Source organism: Apus apus, chromosome 9 (genome assembly GCF_020740795.1).
Source record: "Apus apus isolate bApuApu2 chromosome 9, bApuApu2.pri.cur, whole genome shotgun sequence".
Classification (NCBI taxonomy): domain Eukaryota; kingdom Metazoa; phylum Chordata; class Aves; order Apodiformes; family Apodidae; genus Apus; species Apus apus.
In genome coordinates, this window is record NC_067290.1 from 16108599 (window position 1) to 16134968 (window position 26370).

General features: G+C 37.4%; 1 protein-coding gene across 1 annotated transcript in view; it reads right to left on the bottom strand.

Moving 5' to 3' along the window:
* Window positions 1–26370, bottom strand: part of SUCLG2 (succinate-CoA ligase GDP-forming subunit beta) — a 119889-nt gene that overhangs the window by 58714 nt on the left and 34805 nt on the right. The window contains exons 3-6 of the mRNA XM_051627586.1: window positions 6884–6983; window positions 6669–6759; window positions 2938–3090; window positions 1882–1971 (exon numbers count right to left, since the gene is read on the bottom strand). Of these exons, the coding sequence (XP_051483546.1) occupies window positions 1882–1971; window positions 2938–3090; window positions 6669–6759; window positions 6884–6983 (434 nt within the window). The remainder of the gene's footprint in view (window positions 1–1881; window positions 1972–2937; window positions 3091–6668; window positions 6760–6883; window positions 6984–26370) is intronic.

Here is a 26370-nt window from a genome sequence, read left to right on the forward strand (position 1 = left end):
AAGAAATTATGTTGGAAGCATGCTTGTTTACAAGATATTCTCACTTGTTCCTTATTGTTCCTCACCATCTAGCTCCATGCTTCTTTCTGTGGCCAGAAGTATTGTGGCTGGCTACTAACTTCCAAGTCTCTGGTTCTTATAAGATTCTTCTATTAGTAGAACAACTTGAACAGCAGCAACATGAATGTGCATGAAAAAATTCCCTCTGGTTCATTACACAGTGACCACCTATTAGCTGAAATCATTTTGCAGATGAAAAAGCGCTCTAATAAAGAACCATGCAAATTTGTTCCTTGATCACTGATCAGTTCACTGAAGTACACAAACCAAAAATATTTGGGATCTCTCCTGATAAGGAAAGAGAATGAGAATTAAAAAAAAAAAAAAAAAAGAAAAAAAAAAAAAGGAAGAAAGAAAAAAACCTCAACATTACAATTGGAAAGACTCAACCCTAAAACTGCACTACATCAAGAAGAACATGGTGAGGGATGTTCCTGTCTCCCTGCACTCAGTGCAGACCAGGATGTGTGCAATTTGGGGACCAACACATCTCAAACCCTGTAGAGAATTACAGTGTGGAAGCAGCCTATGAAGTCTTCCTTCCTCAAAAGTCTGAAGCATTTTCAGTGTTTTTTACTTAAAAAACCCCTATCAGTTATAAAGCTGCACCCACCAAGGCAGGAGTTTCCTCAGCATAGACACTTTGGTTGACAAACCACATGTTCAGGCTACCAGCAGTGAAGGGAGCCCCTCTGTGCAACCTCACATTAATTCTGGGCAACCTGAAAAGAAGTTGTTGCCCTAGTTCACTGCTGTAATTTTAGGAGTTCAACAGAATCACTTAACTTTTATTAAGGGCTTTTCCACCTTTCAGCACCTCTCTGAATGAGGCAGCTTTTTAAATTTCTCCTTCTAAGACTACAAGTTCTGAGCCTTTTTGAGGCAAAGCAATACATTCCATTCTAGAAATAGTGCATGTATAAGTAAATATTAGGATTTGTCTGAAGAAAAACTGTATCCCTTTGCTTCAGTAAATTCCTTTGAGTTGATAGCACAAGGAAAGAAATGCATTCACTGCAGCATTAATGAAATGTATTGTTGGAAACTCCATGTATTGCTGTTCGTTATTAAGTGCCAGAACTCTTCAAGGGTTGAAAGGTTCTGCACAGTCATTCCTCCTCATTAGATATACAGCTAAATCTTCAAATGTGTGTTAATCAACTTAATGATTATGCATTTGTTAATTGCACAGTTGGGATAGAAAATAATTAAAATAGTTGAATTAAAAATAAAGAAGTTCTACAAATATGACAGTTTGATACTACGTGAAAAAAAGAGGCAAAAGTAGCTTACACAAGTTTTCTCTTATTTGTAAAATATTTCATAAATGTAAAATATCTTACGTATTTATACAAAATATGGAATTTCAATACATATAGAAAAGAGATACTGAAAAGACAACAAGCTGGCAGTCTTTTGGTTTGAGTTGAGTATCAAAAAGAGAAAAAAAAGGCTTCAATCACACAGGGAGAGACACACTTACTCCTCCCCATGTGAAGGGTCAGATATTCCCAAAAGCTCTCCCCATGTCATTCACTGAGCTCCAATGGAATTCCAGTGAAATCAAAAGAATCCCACATGGGGTAACAGCTTGTTGTCATCAATTGCTTCAAATACCAGGAACTTTCATTTTGGAACAATAAGGATCTTATTCAAAATTAAAGCCCGAAAACAATTATATAGGTGCAACTGAGTATTTAATAGATCAAAATAGTCCTGTTCTAATGAACACTTAGCCTTTCATATCTTTTTGGAAAGCATTTATTGTACAGCTTGGCTAAAATATCTTCAGTAAAAACCAACGGAGTAGAGTTCAGTTACCTGCTGTTGCAAAGGTCCTTTAAATCCCAAATTTTTTGCCATCTGCAATGCCTGATGATCCTTTATGCCTTCAAAAATATCTATTTCCTCCTGTAACAGTAACATGCATAAATATAACTCAATATTCCATCTGAATGGAGATTCATAACTTCAAAAGGAAAACATTTAGTATACATTTGCAAACTGGTAATTAAAGCATGGCTGTTTGCCAAAGTTCTCTGAGACTGAGGCTATAGCAGCTGCCTATAGGGTATGTTATAATTACCACACCAGCTATGGAACAAGCCTTCAAAAAATATATAATTCTTCAGGGTGGCATGCTGACAAGACAATGTGACAGCAGTTTTCACTTTTAATTACTCTACAGATGGCGTTGATGAATATCGAGTCTGATAATTTTTATGACATCTTCTGGAATATTTTCAAGGCAATGGTGTCACTGCCCAGTAACACTGTGAAGTTGATATAATTTTAAAATACATATTAAATATTTTCACAATTTTTGGAATAATTATTCTTGATTATATCAATTATTTTACCAGAGTAGTACTTGTCTACTTATCATGCCATAGTAATAAAAAAATACTTAAATGTAGTCATCATTAAGAAGGTGATTACAACAGTTGGATTTCAGATGCAAAAGTCTTCCATGTACAAAGAAATAATTAACAGCTCTGTCAGAAAAAACCAGAAGCAATCATCATATTGGCATTGATCCAGCTGGGAAAAAACTGCACCTTCCTAAAAGTGAAACCCACTCATAAAACATTTCAGATGTTACGCTTTACATATCATGTAACAGCGGATTTAAGCTCTTTTTCTCAGTGGGGCTGGAGACAAAAAAACCTAACAAAATCAGATACTAAACAAGCTTCACACTTCATTTATCTACTAGGTGACAGGTGTGATTCCCAGTTTGGGGAAACATAATTTTTATGGTTCTTATTGTTTTCTTTCGACACATGGAAGAAGGAAAAATGGAAGGAGAAAGGGGGAAAAACATGATTTTGGATAACTGACCCAGGAAGTTTTCAGTCTAAAGTATTACTCTAATACCTTAAAGATAAGTTCTGGGCTTGTAACTGCAACTTCTTCTATGTCAACACCACCCTGTGGACTGCCAACCATAACAGGTCCATTGCAGGCTCTGTCCATCAAAATTGCAAAGTATGTTTCCCTGGAAATATTCAGTGCTTCTGCAACCATCACCTAAAAAATGAATAGAGGGAAGAAAGAAAAATACAGCAACAGGTCTGATCGGTCCATTTAACCGGAGAAACGTTCTTACTCTTAAAAAAGAAAATCTGCATATAACCATGACTAACTGCTCCTTATGATCCTAACAGGTGCAATAATCTCATGTGCAAAGACTGCAGTTCTGCTCTGGACAACAATTTTGGTTTTCAACCTGGGAGTTAGTTGAGCAGCCAGCTCTGCAATCCAATTAGCATGATAACTTCTCCTTCTGGCAATCAACTACACTGGGCCTTAACAGACCTAGTACTTCCTATCCTTCAAAGGAAGTAGAAGAAATCAGGAAAATCACTTCCCTAAGATTAATATAATTTAAAAGGATTAAGTTGCAATGTCTTTCTAACCTGCCCTGTTTATAAAGCAACAGTTTTGAACAACGGCTGTAGACAAGGATTACTTCTCCGAATGAAACATCCAGTGAAATTCATTCTATCAGTCAGCAGTTCAAACTCCTGAGATCCAAGAGGCATTTATACACCTGTAGTCTTAAACCTCTGCCTACCTGGCAAGATGTGTTCCATCAAATAAGTATTCCCAGGGTTTTCATAGTTCAAAGACCATAAAGAAGAAAGATGCACTATTACTTTCACCCAAGTCGCTTTTTTGACATTCTACTCTGGAGTACATAAGAAAGAATGTACTTACCTTCTGCCAGGCTGTACATCTTCAGAGAACAGGAAAAAAAGTAAGAGAGAAGGAATTAAATAAAGCCCTCTGTGCTCAGAATGGAAGGAAAGAAGCTATCTCTTTCTAGGGCTTTTGATTAGGAAGTAGCTTTCTTTATAGTAATTTTGTTTCCTTCTACCTTTACCTCACTTTATTCACGGAACAGGAGTTGATGTAAAGGCACAGCTCAAGTAAGTGACTGTCGAAAAGCAGCTGAAGAAAACTAGGATGAAGGAGACAACCTAGAATGCAGGAAACTACTGTACTACTTTAAAGCATCTGCTTAATTTAGGCTACTATAAAGAGATGCTAACAGCCAGCTTCAAGAACATAGCTCATCTACCTGCCAAGATTGGCAAAACAAGCAAGCAAAGCTACAGAAAGGATCCTTGATTTGCTGTTAGTCTTTTTACCTGCATGCATGTTTTCACCTTCTTACATGTTCTGTATCAATGTATCTGAAAAATGTGGGTCAATTGCTTTAGGCAGAGGTCAAATAAAACCAGCTGGTCCTACTGCATTGTGCCCGAGCTTTTCAGTTCTTAGAGTGCTCAGTATCAGGGCCAGGCTATAGGATGGGAATCCACTCAACAAGTCTTGAAGAATATATTTGCAAGCACAGCAGGTGGAACTCACATTATTTAATTATGTATCTTTTCAGCCAGTACTTCCAACCTGAGTCATTGTCCTCAATATTGCTAATTAACCACTTCAACATTGTCAAATACTTCTCTGTCTTAATTCACAGATTTGTCTACTCATTTGTAGAGTAATTTGTAGAGTAAAAATTTTCAGCCTGTGTAAAGTCTCTCACATCTCCTAACAAAAACCAATTAATTTCCTTCACCATCCTCCTTTCTTGATGCAGAGCAAAGCCAGGGAAGTTGGTGTTCAAATTCTTTAAATATTATTTTTTAAAATCTACCCCTCATTCACATGAAAAAGCTAAAGAAAACACATTAATGAGCAGTTAAGAAGAGTGAAATTGAATCCACAGACAGTTGATTTTTCTCATGTTTTTTTTTCTGTTTTGCTTATGACAAAGAATGTGAAGCATCATTATCTGTTTATCACATCAGGTTTATATTTGAAAAGTCCTGGGGAAAAATATAATTTTATTTAAAACTTTCTCCTGTCCTTCTTAAAAATAAGTCATTACCTAAAAGGTTAAGTCACACATCTAATTTCATGAGGATAACTATAAAAGCTCTCAGTCACATACTGAATCAAATATTCAAAATGTTAATTCTGTTATTGCTTGGAGAGAAAACACAGGTAGCAAATTCTCAGGTTGTCATGATAAGAGATGACTGTCTTTTCAGATAAACAGGCCCTCCAAATTCCAAGCTGTCGTAAGAGGATTTTATGTAAACCCACAAAATAGCTTCCAAGTTACAAGGGAACTGAGGAAACTGCTATTTATTTAAGGAACATCAATCTAAAGAAGCACAAACATGCTTTAAATTCTGTAACAGGTGCACAAGCTGAGAACTCCACTTGCTGCTCCATAATTATTTCTAATTGCAGAAAATTTCCATCTTTTATTCCTTCCTTACAAATGCATGCAAAAGTTTTGTGACTTCCACTCCCTGACTTGACACTATATGAATGGGCAGACTTGCACTCAGAGAGAAGAGTGACATTTCCTGTATTGATGTGTTAAAAATACATCAACTAGGGCTAAAGAAAAAAACCAACAGGATTTATAAAAGAAAGCTGCATTTATGATGCAAATTTTTCAAAGCAGAGTGTCTTAATATAGGAAATTTACATCTTTTTTTATATCCTTGTTTTTATCAGGTTCTCTGACAGATGTGCCTTAATGGTAATACTGGTCCTTCTTTTTAATGTCTCATACTTCTTTTTAACAACTATGAGAAGTGATGGTAATCTGTTCTCCTTGCTCCCCAAGAGAAGAGCTGCCTGAGCACCTTCCTCCAGCCCTCATTAGACAGAATCTTTCCAGACAGGTGCTCCCCTTCTATGCTAATATACCAAGCTGCTCACAAGATATTAAAATTGAATGGCAGTTCTTTTCAGCTTATGCCAAATTACCTCCTGGCATCAAATACAGTAATACAGTGTAGCTCTTGATTACATACCTGCATGAAGATCCTTGCTCAGTAAAACAAAGCAAGAGATAAAAAATATACAGGCATTTGCTAGGATCTCCTGATTTACACAATTTTACTTAGGTAAAGGAGCATCTTGCTGAGGAGTTATCTGTACTTCTCTTATTTAGGCCAGACCTCTAATGCTGAAGAGAATCTTGGCACCTTGCATTAGGCATCATCATAGGTAACTGAACTAGCACATATTTGCTGAGCCACTTCCATCACTGCATTTTACCTTGGATCTACAACAAGTTAGGAAGAATCTCCTTTTAGACACCTTTTTGTTTGTTTGTTTTTTAAATTAGTATCATTCTCACGCAAAGTTATCTGTCATTACCTTTACTAACAGCTGCCCAAAGCTGATTATGATGAAATATGGATAATATTATTACTACAGGTAACCATGTATGTATTACTTCTCTAAGCAGAGCATCAGTAACTATGTACATCCTGTTATGCTAGCATCTAGCATGCATTTGTTGAAGGATGAAGCTATGACAAAGGATTCCTTTCAAGACAGATAGCAAAAATGAATTTATTTTTCCACCACTAGGCTGTGGTAGACAACTGGTAGACAAAATACATACACTCAAAGAAATAAAAAGTAACTTCTTATCTTTCCTCAATTAGCTGCAACCAATCAGGCACAGGAAAAGGAATGGAAAAAAATAAATCTATATCATACATCCCAGCATATTAATGCTAAATTGCAGCTGACCACAGTCCTCAACTTCCAAGAGGCAAAAGTCTTACCTTCTTAACTGTCACACCATCCTTTGGAGTTTGCTTTGTTGACAGATTGTACCCAATCATCTGTTTAGCAAGCTGTTCAACAATCTTAGGGCTGCAATGGAAAAAGGTTAGTTTACTGTAAGATATGAAAATAAACAACCACATAGCTGTTGTAAACGGATTAAATATTACAACAGAAGCCATTTATTTATGCTTTTTCAATTTTCAAGACTTACTCCTTAGTTAGATGAACTCCTCCTTTCAATCCACTATTGAAAACACCTTTCCCTCTCCCTCCAGCCAGAATCTGTGCCTTCAGAACGATCTCCTTTGCCTCTGTGAAAGAAAAATACATTGCTATTCTGTCATTGATCAAGCTTGTTAGTGTGAGTTTGAAATTAATTTCTGAGTTAAACTCTTGAGAAAGACAATAAGAACTTGTTCTTAACTAGTGAGTGACAAAACAAGAGTCAACTCAGCATTTTTATAAAGCAACCCTGAAAAAAAAAAGAATAAAATTATTCTTGGAACTCAAGGATAAATTCACACTACTTATTTGCTAGACAATTATGTTGTTACTTAGCTCAAAAGCATGATATTAATGCTCCATGGCCTGCACAACAAGTCATATAATGAGCATGCAGTTTGACAGCTTACACTCTGGCACAGTTTTTAAAACATGAATCAGATCATAGTTTGTCTTGAATGCACAGCAAACAAAGGCTCATTGAGGAGATAAATTCCATCCCTTGCTCTGAACACATGTAAGCAAAGCTATGAATGTGGTCCTAGAAATCCCCATCTCCAAAGGGAAGGTAAGTGTAGCCCAAGGGCATTAGCTGTGAAAACATGTTCATCTGGTTGTGAGGCATCACTTGAGTCTTGGACATTATGAGGGCAACAGTATCTTAGTAACAAGAAAGTGCAGCAAGACACAGTGACAAAAGTAATTGCACCAACACCTACGTTTCCAACAGAAGCAATCCTGACACACAGAGTAAAAAAAGGGGGGGAAGGGGAAAAAACCAAACCAAAACACAAAAAAAACCCAAAACCCCAACCAACCAAAAACATCACTCATGATTTCTACAGCTCCATGGAGCATAACAGCTTCTTGAAGCTTCTTCAGACCTGCCAGGTACCTGTAAGATGGTTATTAATACTGAATACTGTCTTTTTGTGCATTTATCACAATTCTACAAGGTATTCTGCAAAGTCTGAGATCCTAATATTAATATATCATTAAGCTGTGCCTAGAAAAGGCTAATGTTACTATCCTTTTGTGATTGAGTCAATTCCGTCTGAAGTCTGTGGAAATATTTGATTTCAGTGATGTTTGGATTAGGTCACACCTCAAATCATAATATTCTATGCGAGTATGCAAGAAAACCCGAGTAGTTGTTGTTAAATTGACAGATTCACTGTGTAAGTGGCACAGAGGGTGTGGATCCTTTCATTCAAACAAACCCAGGCTTTCTAGCTCATGCTATATAAAGATATTTAACTGGTTATTAAGCCCAAGGCTGGAGGTGAGGCAACATGTGGTGCAGACCAGCCCTGACACAGCATCATTTCAAAGTTCCAGTACAAGGAATTTCAGTGACTAGAAAAAAAGTTGGATGTTAGGATAGGATAAATACAATGAAATAAATATTCTATTTCCTGCATTAAGACAGAAAGGCATTTTCAATATAGCTATTGGCAGTACTGTGCTAAGAGATGCCTCATTCCCAAGCTTCTCAACACAAAATCTCTCCACGTGTTTATCCACTCAGTAACCTTTGACATGCATCATTCTGAACCTTAGAAGCAGTCTCCTTGAAAATACTTCATGCATTCCAATATATTCATGTTCTGGGCTCCCTATTATTCATACCACTGCCAGGCAGATAAGAAGGAAATTTAAATGCAACAAAAAGTTTTATATCAAGTGTTTCCTAAGCACAGAAATTATTAAGATGAATTAAAACTATAAATCACTTTCCAACCTGCAGCAGCAATCTCTGAAAATCACAGTAGCTGCTGTGATAAAGAATCTAATCTAGTATTGTTAATAGATGCCTCAAGCAACTATTAGATCAGTTTTAGGTGTCAGCCATACTGACAACGTGAGTTTTGATTATCAGTGATATGTGTTATCAATAACATGAGTGTGATCATTAACCTCTCTCCTAACCAGCACACTACACAAGAGCTGATTATCTTCATTTGGCTGCAACAAATGAAGTCAGAGCAAGGAATTAACGTGCACATTTTTACAACCCACCAGAGGACTATCAAGGCAATAGAGTAAAACAGAAATTCAGAAAAAACAATGTCAAAAACTTAAACAAACACACTAGAAAATAAGCATAACCATGTAAAGATTATCCTGAAGAACTAATCAATATAGCAGCTCAGCAGAGCACAGCACAGCAGGTTCCTCTTGCCCTGGGGGAAACCAACAGGAAAAAATTTAATTCAATAGTTATTTGCCCAAGCCTTGTAAAATGAAGTAAACCAGCCAGATCTTATTTTACAGTAACTAAACTTGATCATTCAGCACTTCTGAAGTTGATTCACTACTTACATAACTATTTTATTTAAAGAGTTGATTTCTAGAAATGCTCACACAAAGTTGGTATGCTGTCTCCTCCCTGAATTCCCAGATTACATTATGAAAGACTATCACAAAGAAAAATGTGGTTTTAGCTGGAATATGTGAAGTAACTCACCTTCCCTTGTCAGATCTAATAATAAATAAATAAATAATCTAAAAAGCAGTATGCAAAGTCAGTATTAATCCCATTAAAAACAAAAAGCTCTAATTAGTTTCCATTAGCACCCTTCCAAACTGCTGAAGTAACCCAGGAAAAATGGGCTGTGTAATCATAAATACTGGATTTGAGGAGAACCCAACACATGCAACATGTCTTCACAGCACAATGCAGTATACTGCAACATTTCCAGCTGCACTCTACAGGGTAATTAAGGCTTCAATGAACTTCTGTTTATGTCCATTGACTGACAAGCCTTTGTGTAAATAAAAAAACTAAACCCAAATCCAAAAGCCAAACCCAGAAAAGAAACAGCCTGCTTCTTAAGTGGGCATAGATTTTTTTGGTGACAGATGTAAAATTTTCTTTATCATTCAAAACAGTAATAAGAATTTTAAAAAGACTGCTTGTAAGTGTCATTAATTTAGCAGCAAACAGCCACAAACTGCTAGATGTAGATTAATGATGCATTTCTGGTAACAGCATGTGTTCTTAGCTAATTATAACTTGAATACATTAATATCTCAGACCAAACAGTTTATTCTCTGGATCTCATATTTGTCTTTTTTACACTAATCTACAGAAGAAGAGACATGAATATTTTTAAAGAGTCTTTTGCAAGAAATGGAGCAAATTCCTAAGTCAGATGCCAATAAACAAGCTAGACCTTTATTCCTCACAAAAGCCCTTGGAGTTTAAAATTTCACAACTGTAGTTAGGTCTAACCACATTTCTTAAAAAAAAAAAAAAATCTAAGCACATAGGGAAAAATAGAACTGGAGTACTGTTCTTTTAAATAAATTCAGATGTTTTGGCAGAAAACAATGGAACACTCTGAGGGACAGGCATCCTCTACATTGCATTCAAGGTTTCATCTCCTTCCTTTCAGCCAGTGCTGTAAATACAAAAGGCAGTGATGCTCCTTGCAATTGTAATAGGGTCAGTTTTATAATGAAAGCCTATTTAAAATCAATAAAATGAGTCCTGCTTTTGGAAGCTATGATTACTTTGGTCCACTGGTACTGCTTGCAGCAAAAATGAACAGCTTGTTCACAGCCCACTGCTGTGTATATTTAACTACTGAATTCTTGATCATGAAACAATATATACTGAGAACCATAGTGCTGCTGGTTATATGGTATGTTAATTTATTACCTGTGAACAACTTTCCATTATTATTGATATGACTGTGTGATTGCAAATTAGGCGTGTTAACAATTACATTAAAATGTGCTGTAGCTTTTCAAAAATAAACTCCTGTAAAAAACAGACTGTAAGACTGCATGATAATGGGCCTCACTCTTGCCTGCTTCTGAACAAAGGATTTTCTATCAGATAGTACTCAGGACTCCTTTGGCAAGGCATCCTACTCTACAGAATTAGAGCACAGGACTGAAAGGGAGGAGGTCTCACACAAAATCCTAATCACATTTCTGTCTCACCAAGTGACTTTCAGTAGTTCTGCTTCTCACAGGGGCTCTATGAAAATTAATTAGTGTCTGGACCTCCTTTAAAAATGCAGAACCTGACTCAGTATTACATTATTGTACTTTTACCCCAGTCTAGGGCATTGATTGCAGGAGGGCTAACCCTGGACCCTGGCAGCACCAGAAGTACTGCAGCAGCAGCCAAGTGTCACTGGAAGATGCACTGATCTGTCCTGTGACAGGCTTAGCACACATTGCAGCAGAAATGGAAGTGGCCCAGTGTCACGGGAGCAGGGCAATGAAGACAAACTGAGGACATGCCAAAATCAACATCTTCCAGAAGCATTGCCTCCTTACTGACCCAAACGTGAGATAAACAGAGTCTCTAAACACGTGAGAGCTGTTTCCTCAAAAGCTGCAGCATCAACCAGACTCCTCCATCCTGTAGCAGGCACAGAACCCCAGCCCAGCACAGCTAGGAAGATATTAACTAGCTTCAACAACTCCGCTAGTCACTGTTCTTTACCTAAACTCATTAAGCTGTGCTTGATGAGCGGAACTTTTTGAGCACATCCTCCTTCCTAAACTCCTGAAAGAGCTAGATGGGATATATGAATCTGCTACCAGCTCCAAGCTCTCCACCTCTCCAAAGAGGCAGAGCCCTTCTGAGAACTCCAGGGATGCAGCATCTGAGACAGCCCCCACGCTCTGCCAAGTAAGCAGATTGAGATGGGAAAAAGTAGCTTTCAAGAAGACGCCTCCCACACCTACAAACTATTGGTGTGCTTAAAGGTCTTTAGAATGAAGTTAAACAATTGATTCCCCCTCCCATTAATTTTAATTTAAATCCTCTTTCTCTGTTATTTTCATTCTTCTGCTCTGTAACACCAAGAAGAATTGCATTTTACATGCCCAGTTTCTACAACCTTTGGTTCTCAGACTAGTTTAGGATTACAGTTAAATAAATCATCCTTTTTAGAACTCCATGTTTTGAATCTATTGTATATTTATTGCTAGATTATAAGCCTCATTAAAATCTATAATGATAAATAAGTCAGTCTCTTGATTCTGTCACTACTGTTATTAATTGCTTTCATAACCATTACTACACAATTCACCAATGATAAAAAATGTAGAGCTAGATAAAATCAGCTAAGCTAAAGCTCACTCTTAATATCGTACTCTTAAACCTTCTCAGATTAAAACTAATCAAGTATTCACACTTCCTATACTTAAGTTAAACGTGATAAATTACTTATACAGCAAACAGAGCCTCACAAGATCCAGCAGCACCACTATAATGCATGGAAAGATATGCACATTAAGGCAGGGAGCCAAAAAATAGTTCTCATATTAAAATTGTTCATTGTATGAGCCTGCTAAAACTCCACGGGATATCTTATTTCTGGTATTTTCCAGTCTTTAATAGTTTCTTTTTTACAACCTAAGTTCTCATTTTTAATGTAGATTTCCTCTGTAAATGACAGTTTAGAAAAAGTACTATTTGTCATATTTACTTACATATTCAAGAGGAGAGACAGTTTGAAAACTCAGTCAGGAGAGAAACAAGTTCTTCATTTGGTGGAAGAGCACCAAGACAAGAAAATTTTAGTAGGTGTTTTCCTTATAAATATAAAATACATGGATACATCACAAGAGTTACTTTCTAAAACCTCTGTCACTCAAAACCTTGATATTTTATCAGACTTTTAACAAGTAATTTGTCTCCACTCTTCCCTATTCCCTAAACTAAAAAGTAATAGTGACATGACTATAATAACAATTTTGTTTGCATCTTTACCTTTTAAAGCTTACAGGAATTTCACATTTTCTTTGCCAAAATACATGGCAAAGTTGGGGTGTTTCTTTTTTACTAAAACATATTTAAAAGTTAGCAGATTCAGGAAGTTCAACTGTCCTAAATTATCAATTGACGACCAGAACACAATTTGTTCTAATGCAATTCAGAGAACAGGTTTCATGCAATCTGTAGTGTTGAAGTCAAGCAGTCATTAAGAACAAACACTGTTCTTGCCCCTAGCTGCAACAATACACACACCTGTTTCCCTGGAAGACTTTCAAAATTTCATTCTTTGTGATTATGCAAAAGCCACAAAGGACAAAATCTTCTCTGACTGATTCTAGTTCTTTCATCCAGTATTGAACTGCAGAGGTGGTTTTGAAAAATGTGTTTATAGTGTTGAAAAGATGGAAACTAGGGAACACACGTTAGTTTTTACTGAATTCACTGTTAAGCATTAAAGAGTTGTACTAGAAGATATTTTGTGATGCCTGGCAAGATCTTTAAAAAATAAGCATTAAAAAGGAGGGCAAAGCTTAAAGAAATGTGGAGCACCCCACACAGTGGTGTCTGGGCACACCACCAAAAGCCTTCAAAAGCATGAGAAACAGGCCACGCACTAGAGGGGAGGCATCTGAAGCTGGAGCAGCTCTAGATCCAATTTCTGCAAGTTTGCCAAATCTCGGGCAGGACTGATTCCCTTCAAAGAGTTTCATCATCTCTGACTACCTTGTAAATACCAGGACAAACTGACCTGAGAGCTGAACATGTGCATGTACAGCCCAGCCTCAGAGACCTCCCTCCTCCCAGGGTACTCCACATCACACCAGTAGTGGCCATTCCTCCTCTTTACAGTAATTTACAGCAACACACCACCAATGTTTTCATCAAACAGGCAGTTATCTGCTTCAGTTTAAGCATCCTCTAGTGCCAGCTTGGCATTTGAGTGCATGCATAAATATTTCCTTGAGTGGGGCTTTGACATGTTTTATGAAGAATTTCTTAATGAAGCTCCAAACATAAAAGCTCTTCCATGGTTTGCATTTTTACCCCAAGTGCAAAAAATACTGAACAGCTCTTAGCTGAAAATTTGCACATTAGCAAAATTAACATTTCCCTTCCAGGGAGCTACCATTAAACAATTCTGCTCTTCCTCTTAGCCTTATATCCCTTAGATTTTTTTTTTCATTTTTTTTTTTTCCAGTGTGGCTTCTAACAGACATCTGAGAGCAGGTGTAAAATCCAGATGGAGAAGTAAAATGTAGTAACAGAGATTCTGGGTGGGAAGAGGTGGCTTGCATGAGGCTATGTGACATTTAAGATATTTTGCAGATATAAGTGGGACTTCAGTGATGAACAGGTATGGCTCTGGCCATCTGGCATAGCAATGAATGTCATCCAGAGGGAAAAGAAAAACCAAGAAGAAAAAAACTATTGGAATTGGTACTGATGTCTCATTCCTGTTCAGTGGAGGTTAACTAACTGGAGACTTCTGGGCAAAAGCTCATTCATTTCCAGAGCTTCACATCTAGAAAACAGTTATCCCAGTTTGAAACAGGCAGAGAAAACTCACCACATAAAGGCTTAAAGATGACAAGACAAAGGAATACAAAATAAATGAAGAATTATCTATTTAAAACATGGAAAGACTGCAACCAGAATAATAAGCATATTTATTCTTGGATATATTTTCCTGCACAGTTGGCTTAAAATCCTTGTAAGGATTACTGATGTTTGTTTTCATGGTACCTGGCTTTTCCTTTCATAAACAACCCTACTGCATTTAACTTTCATCTGTTTATTAGCTAATGACAGATAATACCAGTGATACACAATGCAGCTAACAAGGGAGAAGATGTACTATCACGCTACTCTTATTTTTGTTTACTCATCACATATGTGAAATAGAAGCAATTGCCAAAATAATCTAATACTGGAAAAAGGTTATGAGGATGTCCATTATAGGAGTCTTAATATTTAATTTAATTTTTCAGACTTAATTAGTCCATAAAAAGAACATCTCATGGATCAATGATGCACTGGTGAATTTAGATGCAAAGGCAAAAAAAAAAAATTCATTTAGAAGACCAAGCATCAAATCTTTCTTACCTGAACAATGTCCCTTTTACAGCCCCATAAAGTTAACCAACCCCTACATTTCCTTCACACCAATGTGTTCTGCCAAGACGTTCAACATAAAACCCTTCAGAATGCACCCCTGTCAATATTATGCAGCTTTCTAAGAAAAATAACTTCCTTTAGATATTTTTTTTCTAGATTTCTTTTTTGCTCTGTGGTATTTTTGTTAATATCACATCATCTGCAGACGCTTTTCAAAAACTTTGGAGAAAGGCAATTCAGGGAATGTTCCAGATAAGGGACAAATTAGAAGAAAAAAAAAAAAAAGTCCCACTGTGCTTTTCATAGGTTGGTAATTTTTACAGTCTTTCATCTTGGTGATTTCTTCTTTTTAATAGCATTGTATTAAATCTTTAGTTTTGACTGCTTAGTGGAAGCAAGATGATGCAAACCTTGCAAATTCAGCTCAGAAGACTCACTGTGTATTAGAAGAGGTTAAGAGAAAAAACCTTGAGGTACAGACCATTACCATTACTGACTGAACACAAGGCACAAAACAGACACACTTTTCCAACAGCTTAGTTGGGTGAAACGAGCAAGTTTCTATTGCTTAGCCTTATTAAGGAAGATGAAAATAAAAAATGGGCTATCAGTTTTTTAGCCCCTCAGATGAGCCTTCAATTCATGAACCTAGAAGAAAATGCTAATGATTTAGATCATGCTGTAAAGCAGTTGTCAAAATACACTTTATTTCCTTGATTTTAACCAGTAGCTGGGTACTTGAACCACTATTCCTGACCAAGACATTCAGCTTCTCTTCTTGTCTCAGCTTTGCTCCTTAGTTTTCTTTGTGGCTTTATAAAGAGTTGCTAGTTATATGCAGCTACAACATGCTCTGCATGAGGACACTGGACAAGCTGTTAGTTCTATCAACCTAATAATAGGTTTCTGAGTGTGATTTCCAATTAATTTCATTTTCCTCATTCCACGAGAAGCCAAAAATCACAGACAGCCATATGGTGATTCATAAATAACAATTAAAAGTTATTTTCTAATCTTTAGGCACTATAAAATACATAAAAATACATATGGTTGCAATGACATGAAGGAAATTAAGCTTTGGAATGTCTGCAGACGTCTAGGAAGCTTCAAACACTACCTCAGCCTTTTCCCCATTCACACATTTACTGATCCCTGGTAGCTCTTGGATGTTGCCATTAATCACAGTGTATGCCTCAAAATCGTAATGAGATGTTTCTTCTGAAACTGGAACTTCATAACAACAGCTTGCATGAAGATCTGTGTAGCCCAACTTGTGTCGTGATTCTGATCCTCTTCACCTTTACCTACTGCATGGATTTGTGAACAGTTTTGTTCCTACCCAGCCACAAGTATCTACATAAGTAGATCTACCAGCAAAAATGATTTAATTAACCTAAAATCTTAGAATGGCATATGCATGCTTTCAATAACAACATATAAAATGTCAGTAAGTGAAGGGACAAAAGAGAGGGGAAGTTACTCTCCATTTTTATTTTTATTAAAAATGAGCTCAATTTGACTAACATCTGCATAAATAAATATCCAACAAAACCAGGCCTATCAACTAAGTTTGTGCTAATACAACCTAAATGAACTTGACAAGGACACATATCCAAGAACTTCATAGGTCTGACTATCAAGATACGTGTTACAAAATAGTATGTGTATTTGTATGCCCATACACACACCTACACTTACACATTGTTAGAAGAGAACAGAACACCCCACAACATTGCTTCCCAGAGTAATGATCTTTTCCTAAAATGTACACTTCTACAACATATTACCAGAGCAGAGGTCTAACTATCTCACCAGCCTGCATCAAAGCAGACACAGTTACTGCTGTTACTGCTCAGTCATAAACAGGTAATGTCAAATCCATACAAGATGTCTAGACATGATGTCACAGGGTGAGAAATGGGGAGTTCCTTTTGTAAAAAGCTTCCCTGTTATTGAGTGATGTGGGAATCTTCCTGTTACTAAGAATACCTGACATTCTGTATTAAAGTCAACCTGCTTTAAATCACTAAGCTTGTAAGGGTGTTGCTGTGAAAACATAGGAAAGTGAGCCTTGGCACTGGGATCTTTCTTTGAGGAAAGAAAGAGATACATATAAAAACATTTATATATCAGTTGATGCAATCAAAGTGTACATCTGTGTTCCAGGGTGAGTCAACTCCCTCAGCCCACTGCTTGCATTTTCTTTCCTTGGAATTCCATAGGACATTTCATGCTGGTATCTGCTTTAGTTTTTTCAAGAATCTGTAACGTGGTCTACATGTTTCAATCCAAGATGGGACATTACACAGACACACACTAGTAGAAAATATTTGGCAGCAGTCTGGGTGCAGAACAGCTCACCACAGATGCTTCCTTGTAAGAAAAGTGTTTCAACCATTTCATGGGATTCACTACCTCAGGTTGTCATAATCATTTGTCCCTTTTCCCTTTCAGAATTGCTTTTAAAAATTCCCTGTGTATTTAAGCTAAAAATATTACATTCTGCTGGAGAAAACAGATGAAGTCTGAAAGAGAACAATGTCCTAAGTAACCCTACATAAGTACACATTTTCAGCAATTAACAGGGGATAGATTTAAGTATTTCTGAAGCTCTTTTAAGAGGCCTGTAACTAATTAGCTGATTAAAGCTATACAAAGAAACAACTGTGTGTCATATTTCAAGTTTTACCTACCCCATAAACCCCTGTGTGTATCCTACAAGGTAATTTTAAGAGCTGAATTTATGATCTGATTCTCCCTGGATACACATCTTCACACTTGTCTCCCAAGAGTCCTACTGTAATGAATTATCTGACTGGAGACAGAGGAAAAAGAATTCAAATCCTGTGTTGTCTGCTTACAGAGCAAAGCTGGAATCAGTAACCCTCTTTTTGGTTGTTAATACAGTCCTAAGCATAAATACAATCTCAGTGGCTGAAGAACTCAAAGGAGGACAAAAGTTACTTTTATGTATCAGTGACATTATAAACCTCAGTGCTTTATCTCCCAACAAATACTGAAAAACAGCATTTTATCTGCTAAATTACTAACTAAAACTGTCTCTCATTTATCCTGAAGTGATATTTTTATAAGCAATCATTGATTTCATTTAAATTAAGGATATAAAAGTAATTATCAGCCAAACTCATTGCTGTGCAATTTTTTCCCCCAAGAAATATTCTCTCCAGCATGTGTCCTAAACAAACTCACAGGAATCTAATCTGCTCCTTATTTTCCTGTTTGGCACATCCTTTTACACAATCTGTTTTTTTCTCCTTCATGTATACAAATTGCATTGTTTCACAAGGAAAGACTGGTTTTCAAATTTGTCACTAGTGTAGATGTTCTGATATTAATAGATTTTCCTTCAAAGTTAATCAGATGCACAGCGTCTGGACTAGAGTTTTAAAGCCAAACATATTGAATACATGAGAAATGAAATCAGTTAACATACACAGTCATTTTCTTTTATTTTATTACCAGTGATCTGAAAATGAACATCTATGATCATGTCTTTTCTTTCCATTGGCTAACACCAAACTGCTTTTCTCACAGTATCTCAGTTGCCTTCTGCAGAACCAACCCTGCATTTGCTTAAGGAATTTTCAAGCAGCAGCAACTAAATTGATGTTTTCTCCAACTCACTTGCAGCCTGCAGCAAAGTTGGAATTTCAACCATTTCCTGGGTTTCCAGCATAGGGAAACGTTTTTAGAAGGCAAACGGAGTTAAACAAAACCCCAGTATGTCATAGAAAAATGACCTGACTAAAATGAAATGCTTCATCCTTCAAGCCACCCTGCATGGCACCACAAATCAGAAGACAGAACTAAGCATAAAGGTCCCTCATCCCCAGGGCACAGCACTATCAATGTGCTTGTAACTTAGAGAAGCTGCAGAGAGACAAGGGACCTGGCAGCAAGAGAAGAACATCACTGATGAACCTGAACCATCTTGTGAAATAAATTAATTTCCCCTAGGAGTGGGTTGTTTCGTAGCTCTGTGCAGTGCAGCTCTGGAGAAATGCCTCAGCCAGCAGTACAGAAAGGGTGTTGATAGAGACAACAAGACATCTGAGGCTCTGACCTTGGCCACCCATATTAGTCGTGTGTGCTCCATGCAATAAGTTTTTCATAAAGCTCTCATCTCTCCCAACCTAACCAAAGAAGAAACAGGGCAACAAATCAAATTGAAAATTAAAAGTGGATTCCTTTCAGCAGAGAGCTACAGCGAACTTCTGCTCTCCTGTCCAAGAAGCAAAGTGATAAAGTACCACAATACCACTGCCATGACATGGCACACTGAGCAGGTAGATTTGGCAGTTTTCTGTCAACACCTCCCAGGAACTATCCAGTTACACAATCAATGAAGTGAAGAGACAACAAAAGAATTGCAGAATCACAGAATTTTAGAGGTTGGAAGGGACCTCTGGAGATCATTGAGTCCAACCCCCTGCCAGAGCAGGACCACCACAGAATTTAGGGCAGGTCACACAGAAATGCATCCATATGGGTCTTGAAAGTCTCCAGGGAAGGAGACTCCACAACCTCTCTGGGCAGCCCATTCCAGTGCTCCATAACACTGTAACAAAGATTTTCCTCATATTATGATGGAACTTCCAGTGTTCTATTTTGCATCCATTGTCCTATCAAAGGGCATGACAGAAAAGACTGGCCCCTCCTTCTTGACACCCTCCCTTCAGATATTCATATACATTAATAAGATCCCTTCTCAGTCTTGTCTTCTCTAGACTTAATAGCCCAAGGTCTCTCAGTCTTTCCACATAAGACAAGTGTTCCAGTCCCTTCATCATCCTCATGGCCTCAGTTGGACTCTTTCAAGTAAATCCCTGTCCCTCTTGAACTGGGGACCCCAGAACTGGACACAATACTCCAGAAACCAAGCACATAATTACTATTATCATGATTTCTCTATGTGGCTTCTTTATTACTCACCTAATTCAGAAGACTATTTGTCATCAGCTGAGATTTAACTCCACAATAAAGAGGCTGCAGGTAGTTGACAGTGGCTCAAAATCTATGTAGATCAAGCACAGAGATTTTTATTGCTTATGTAATAGCGACATCAGCTTTGCAAAGCTATTATCCAGGCACACAAGTTTAAGGTCTAAAATCAGTGGATTTGCTTTGAAAGCTTTCATTGGACACACTTGACTTGAGGGAGGTGGTCCTGAAGCTTTTCAGTACTTGCAGAAGGCTTGATCAAAAATCACAGGCATGAACTTTATAAATCGCTACTCATTTGTGACAGTCATTTGGAAGCACTTTCTAAAGGTTCTGCGTTTCAAATGCTACGGCACAGAGCATCCTTCCCTGAAAACACCAGACTCTCCAAAACACCCCAGAGCTGCCAGTTACAATTGCTGCTTTTGAAACTTCAGACCATCTGTATTTGAAATGAGCATTCTGTAGATAAGTGATTTGCATCTCTGCTGCACCAAGACACACCAAAGCACAGAGGCCCAAATGTAACTGCATTCTGCCTGCACGGGTAAAGACCCAAACATACGGATACAAAACAACAAAGATATTTTCCTGCAAAGATGCACCTCCAGTCAGATGCAGCCTGTTGTTTTTTTTTTATACTTAAAGTATCCATTGAGTGTGGCTACAAAAGAGATGCCTGCAGAATTCTCTCCAAAAAGTGAAAATACATGGAAGTCAAATACTTTTGTAATTATTTTCAACTTTTTATGTTTATGCAGAACATAATGAATACACTTCCTAAAAGGTCCACCAAGTTGGGTTTTTTGGGGGGTTGGCTTTTTGTTTGTGTGTTTTATTTAAAGTTTTCACACTCTTCTCTTTCCTGCTGACACTTTAAGCTCCTCTTGTAATTATGAGCCTACAAGAATAAATCACGTTTTATTTATGAAAGCTAAAAAAAAAAAAAATGCAGAAAAGCAAATCTCTAGAAAGTTCCCCTCCACACTGACCGAAATTAGTTTTTATATGAAGACTCAAATACTTAACCAGCAAGGCATTTCAGCAAGACTAAAAGTACTCTAACTCTACGTAGGACTAAATATTTTTCTCTTGCATTACAGAATCACAGAATCACTGAACCTTGAAAGATCATCTAGTCCAACCCCTCTGCTAGAGCAGGATCACCTAGAGCACATCACACAGGAAGGTGTCAGGCGGGTTTTGAATGTCTCCAGCCAAGGAGACTCATCACTGAACAAAGCCTGGCTCTGTCCTCCTGACACTCGCCCTTAACATATTTGTAAACATTGATTAGATAGCCCCTCAGTCTCCTCTTTTCCAAGCTAAAGAGACCCAGCTCCCTCAGCCTTTCCTCATAAGGGAGATGTTCCACTCCCTTCATCACCTTTGGGGCTCTGCCCTGGACTCTTTAAAGCAGTTCCCTGTCCTTCCAGAACGGAGGAGCCCAGAACTGGACACAATACTCCAGATGCAGCCTCACCAAGGCAGAATAGAGGGGGAGGAGAACCTCTATTGACCAACTAACCACACCTTTTCTAATGCACCCCAGGATGCTATTGGCCTTCTTGGCTGCAAGGGCACCTTGCTGGCTCATGCTCATCCTCCTGTCCACCACGAGCCCCAGGTCCCATTACATAACATGCTTTAAAAAAAAGGATACTTTTGGCCAGTTCTAGTGAACTAAAATCAATGACAATTCTTTCAAACATAACATCTGAGAACTGTTGCCTACATTAGCAGCAAAGAACTCCACAAAATTAAGTAGGTTTTTTTTTGTGGTTTTTTTTTTTTTTTTACTTTTATATTCAGGTCACTTATACTCCCAACACTGTTGATTCAGAGGAAAAAAAAAAAATACCCTTGATTCTTCAGTAAATATATTCTGCTTGGAAAAGTGCCTGTATGAAGCACACCAGGGAACAGGAGTGCAAGCAGCCCATATCACCTTGCCCTTTGTTTAGATTGTCAGTTTTTCCTTTTGATCTCTCTTCGCAGTTGAAGAACCAGAAATTGATTTTCCCAGTTGTACCAAAATAGAAAAAAGGACAATGTTTTATTTAAGATCCTTCACTCCTGCACATAAGCCTATTTCTTTTTTTGTATACAAAAGAAACTGTCTTTTTGTTCTTGTAAAAATATCTTTTCAAGTGGGGAAACACTCTCAATGTATTGACTGTGGCTTCATCATAAAAAAAGAGGGGGTTGTGTGCATTTAAAAATCCTAAATATTGGCCTCCTGCAGAGGAGCACACACACCTCAAACACCTTCTAGAGTTACAGAAACTGTGCTTCAGGGAAGCAGCAGCCATACCTGAGAGGTGTTTGCATAAAGCCATGATACACTCAAAACCTTGTTTACGGGCAAAGAGAAAGCACAGTTTACATACTTAGATACTTATGAAAAAAATAATGTATTAAGTATAACCATAATCTTACCAATCTAATAAAAATAATTTTTATTCCAGATTTAGGTATTGCAGAAGAATAAAGAATACCTATGTGTGAAAAAGTATCAATAATAATGCAGTTTAAATTGTTATATAATTATTTCTTATATTCTATCCCTTTTCCTGGTGTTACATTCTTCCTTCCAGTGCTCATCTGGGTGTTAAACTTGACAGTTTCATTCTGGTCTAGGGCTGCTAGAGTCCTTTGGAGAAATATGACATTCACTTGATGGCTTCTTTCTCACTCTAGGAGCCACACACGTTTAAGACCTGCCTTCTCCCCCTCTTGCCTTTCCCAAACCATTCTATGATTCTACATCTCCATTTTTCAAAGCCTCTTATTAAACCAGGTCTGTATTTCTACATACTGCAGCCTTACATCAGTCAGAAACCCACAGTGCAACCATACACAGACAAACAAAAGTAAACCAAATCAGCCACAGATACCTGGTCAGTTAGCAAAAAAGCTGTTGCAGCTAAACCAACCAGATCAAAGTTGCATCAAGGTCAAGAAAAGTGACAGAGGAAGTCTGACAAGCCTCAGTCTTGAGGATCTGCAAACTGAGCAGAGCTTATAGCCAGTTACTAGCATTAGCAATACCACATTACAGGGCCACACAGTCACTGTGAGAAGTACTAGGGAGTACAAAAGCTCCTGTTTTTACTCCCTGTTACACAGTACTAATAAAAAGTTATAAAATCAACAAAGCAGCTGTGCAAATCTCACATACTGAGATTTGCCTATGTCTCACTCAAGATTACCAATAGTACCTTTTGAGAGAGCCTCGAGTCACCAGGGAAAGCTAGATATCTAGACAAAATAAATGATAATCCATTTCATGCTTTCACATAGTTCTCAAACATGAACTCTGCAACTTAAAAGTTTAAAGTTTCCCCATGCTCACCATACAGTCAGTGAGCTCCCTAGATATCTTTCATCAGGTGATAATGCCATCTATCATCTTATTTGAATATAACAGTTAATCATTGAATAAGAAACATTGTGTGCTCTAATAGGCTAATAATTAAATACACATTTTAACCCACTATGTGGCCAACATTTAATTATTAATTTAATGACTTTAATTACTAATTCCTTCAATTGTGGTCACAACTTGCATTTTAGAATGAAGAGTCGATATTGGCAGAAAAAGTTACCTAAAACTTACTGGTATTATTGTTACACGTGGACTCCAAATTTCCTGTGTTATCTGCATAAATTCTTAAGTCCTGGGAGAAAGCTGAGCTTACAAGCTGCTGGGCTGCTCTTGGACCTCAAAGAAAGCTGAGGACATAGCCTCACAAATGCTCATTTAGAAGTAAAAGAACCTCCTGCCCATTGCAGGATTTCCAGTGCCTCCCTTGACTGCTCCAGTCTTTCTAATCTCTCCTTTTCTCTGAACTTGGAAAGACCTACACAGCTTTGCCCAAGCGTGTCATTTGAATCAATTCAGCATTTGATTTGTCACCCAGGATTTTATTCAGAAAAGTTTTCTGGATGGTGTATAAAGTTCTGTGTGATTATGACAGAACAGTCTGCAGTGAGGCCAACAACTGAGAAATTTGAATCCAAGGAATACAAACTGTGATTCTCTTTAAGATACATTATTACCTTCTTGGAACTTGTGAAGAGGAGGATGTGTAAGAGAACTAAAGTCTAGTATTGAATAATGCACATTTTAGTTGGATAAAAGATACAGAGAGTACTGCATACAATTAAGACACCAGGCACATGGCTCAAGTCTCAATTTTTAGTAGTGCTGAAGTGATTATTTAGAAGCCAACCTGCCCTCCTTATACTATAACATGTCTCATGCAGACCTTTGCTAGTCCTTTGAGGGAATACAAACATCCCAGTCACCAGTTTTAACAGCTTAGCATTTATATCTCAAGTTCCAATCGCTACCTGTAGTAAAGATACAACTGTATACATTACAATTAGACTTCATGTTTTTCAGGTATCATAACATTGAATTAGCCTAGAAAAAAGAATGTAAAAGCAATAAAGAGGCATTAGCTTTGGGGTTGGCAGTCAGCATTTCCAGGAAAAGATGCATCTCAATATGATACTGAAATGAGCAAAGCTGTTTCATCCAGACTTATCGCAAAATGAGCTCCTTGGGGACTTTCCAGGTTGGTATTATGCTTGGAACTTGAATTCTATATACTTTAATAAAATTGCAGAGTCTAAACATCACAATGAGCAAGCACTCTCATCAAACCCTGGAATGTGAAGCTTTCTCAATTACCACATATAAAGGGAATTTTTCTCAGTAAAGATGTAAACTTGGAATAAACAGCAACTGTGCTCACAAAGAATGTGAATGTGCAGCTGACTTAGTGCTGTGAACCAACAAAGGGATTGATGTAACAGGTGAGCAAGTACATCTCAGATATTCCCATCCTTTATGCACAGTGCCCTGAGCAACTTCTCAGCTTTAGATGAGAAGGACTGTGAATTAAATCTGTGTTGAACTTGTCAGCAGCAGATGATCATATCTGTACATCAGCTTTATAACCATGATCCAGCTGAGAGTTTGTAGCTGCAGCTAGTCTGCTATCAAAATGACAAACATGTATGTGACCTAAGCACCACTCCAAAGCCCCTCCTAGGAATCCTCAAAAAAAACTTCTTCTCTGACATCCTGAAGACTGTTAAGAACTGGTTAATATTTCATTAACTTAAGGTCAGGAAGTTGCTTTACCACATCAGAAAACTCACTTCTCAGCTCCTCCACAGAGTCAATTAATTGTGTCTGCCTGGTTTACAAATTAGAAGAGGTAACTGCTGAAAAGAATGCTACAGTAGATTATCACTTTTCTCTGTGCTACAGAAAATAGTTCCAGATTTTATGGATGGATCAGGTATAGAATATGGCAATTTTTCTTTAAAAGGCAAAATTTTGTTCATTCTTCTGCCATCTCTTCCACTCCAACCTTCTCACTTTCAGGTCAAGTTCAGAACTTATATTTGAGATGATGTAAATTACATCTGTGTATATAACAGTCATAGTTAACTCATAGAAAATCTCTTGTGGTATATTTACCCAGTAAGATGCAAAAGAGGGATCTAAAGAGCTAAAACAATTCATTGAGAGACAAGAGAAGATATAATTCATGTTGCCCTATCTGCTGTTAACTTCACTAGGTGCATTCCTTTCTGCACAAGTGACAATTATCAGTTGTACAGACGACTTCAGTGCCAGGCAACTCCTGATAAATCACTTCTGAACCTTAGGCCTTAAAAATCTCTATCTAGCATTTAAGTTGACTGGTTTACTCCCTTTTCCTATCAGCCTAGAGTTGTCTGAAAGAATGCTTACTGCAGACTATGGAAGTGCATACATATCACTATTTACAGGATACTAAATGTCAAAAATTCAATGTAAAAAAGTTGCCATAAATCAGAACCCATGATATTAAAATTGTGAAAACAGCCACAAAGCTAAATTAACTCAAAAGACACAGGAGTCTCATTTCAGAAAATGACAACATGAAATATGAAAATACTTCAAATTTGTTCATCACAAAATTGTAAAATAACTTTTCATACAAAAGCATCTTTAAACATCTAACTTAGCTTCTTATGGGTGAAAGAAGTAGCCAAGTAAATACTATCCTCACATGAACTTCAAATAGAAATGTCACTCAAAAGATTAAAAAGTGAGTTATTTATAACACATGTTAATTAAAAAATTTAAATGACAGATTACTTTAGAAGAAAGTATAGGTTTTTCTAGGATAGCTAAATTTGCAGTAATCAGTTTCAAGTCTCCCTTGTCCCAGTTCTATCCCAACATACACAAAACAATCTGTATTATACTGATGGTAAGATGTGCAAAGGCCAAAAAGAACAATCAACCGCACTGAATGTTTAATGAGGTAGAACAAAAACCTGTGTTAAAGATTCATCTGTGGTAACAAGAACAAGAGGCGATGTTGGCCATGCAGACACAGCATCAGGATTATTATCGCAACGAACTTCAGTGGAGCATGATGCCCACACACAATAAGATCAGAAGAGCTTCTACTAAAATACACAGATGAGTAACTGGAGGAATGCAGGGTTAAGACTTGGGAGGGAGTAGAGAGAAACAAACTGCAGAAATGGTGAGTCTTCCTAGTGGCTTTATATTTATACAATAAACTTTTAATGGCTGCCTTTCTCTGTGAAATTCTTTCTCCCTGCAAAATTCCTGGGGCTGT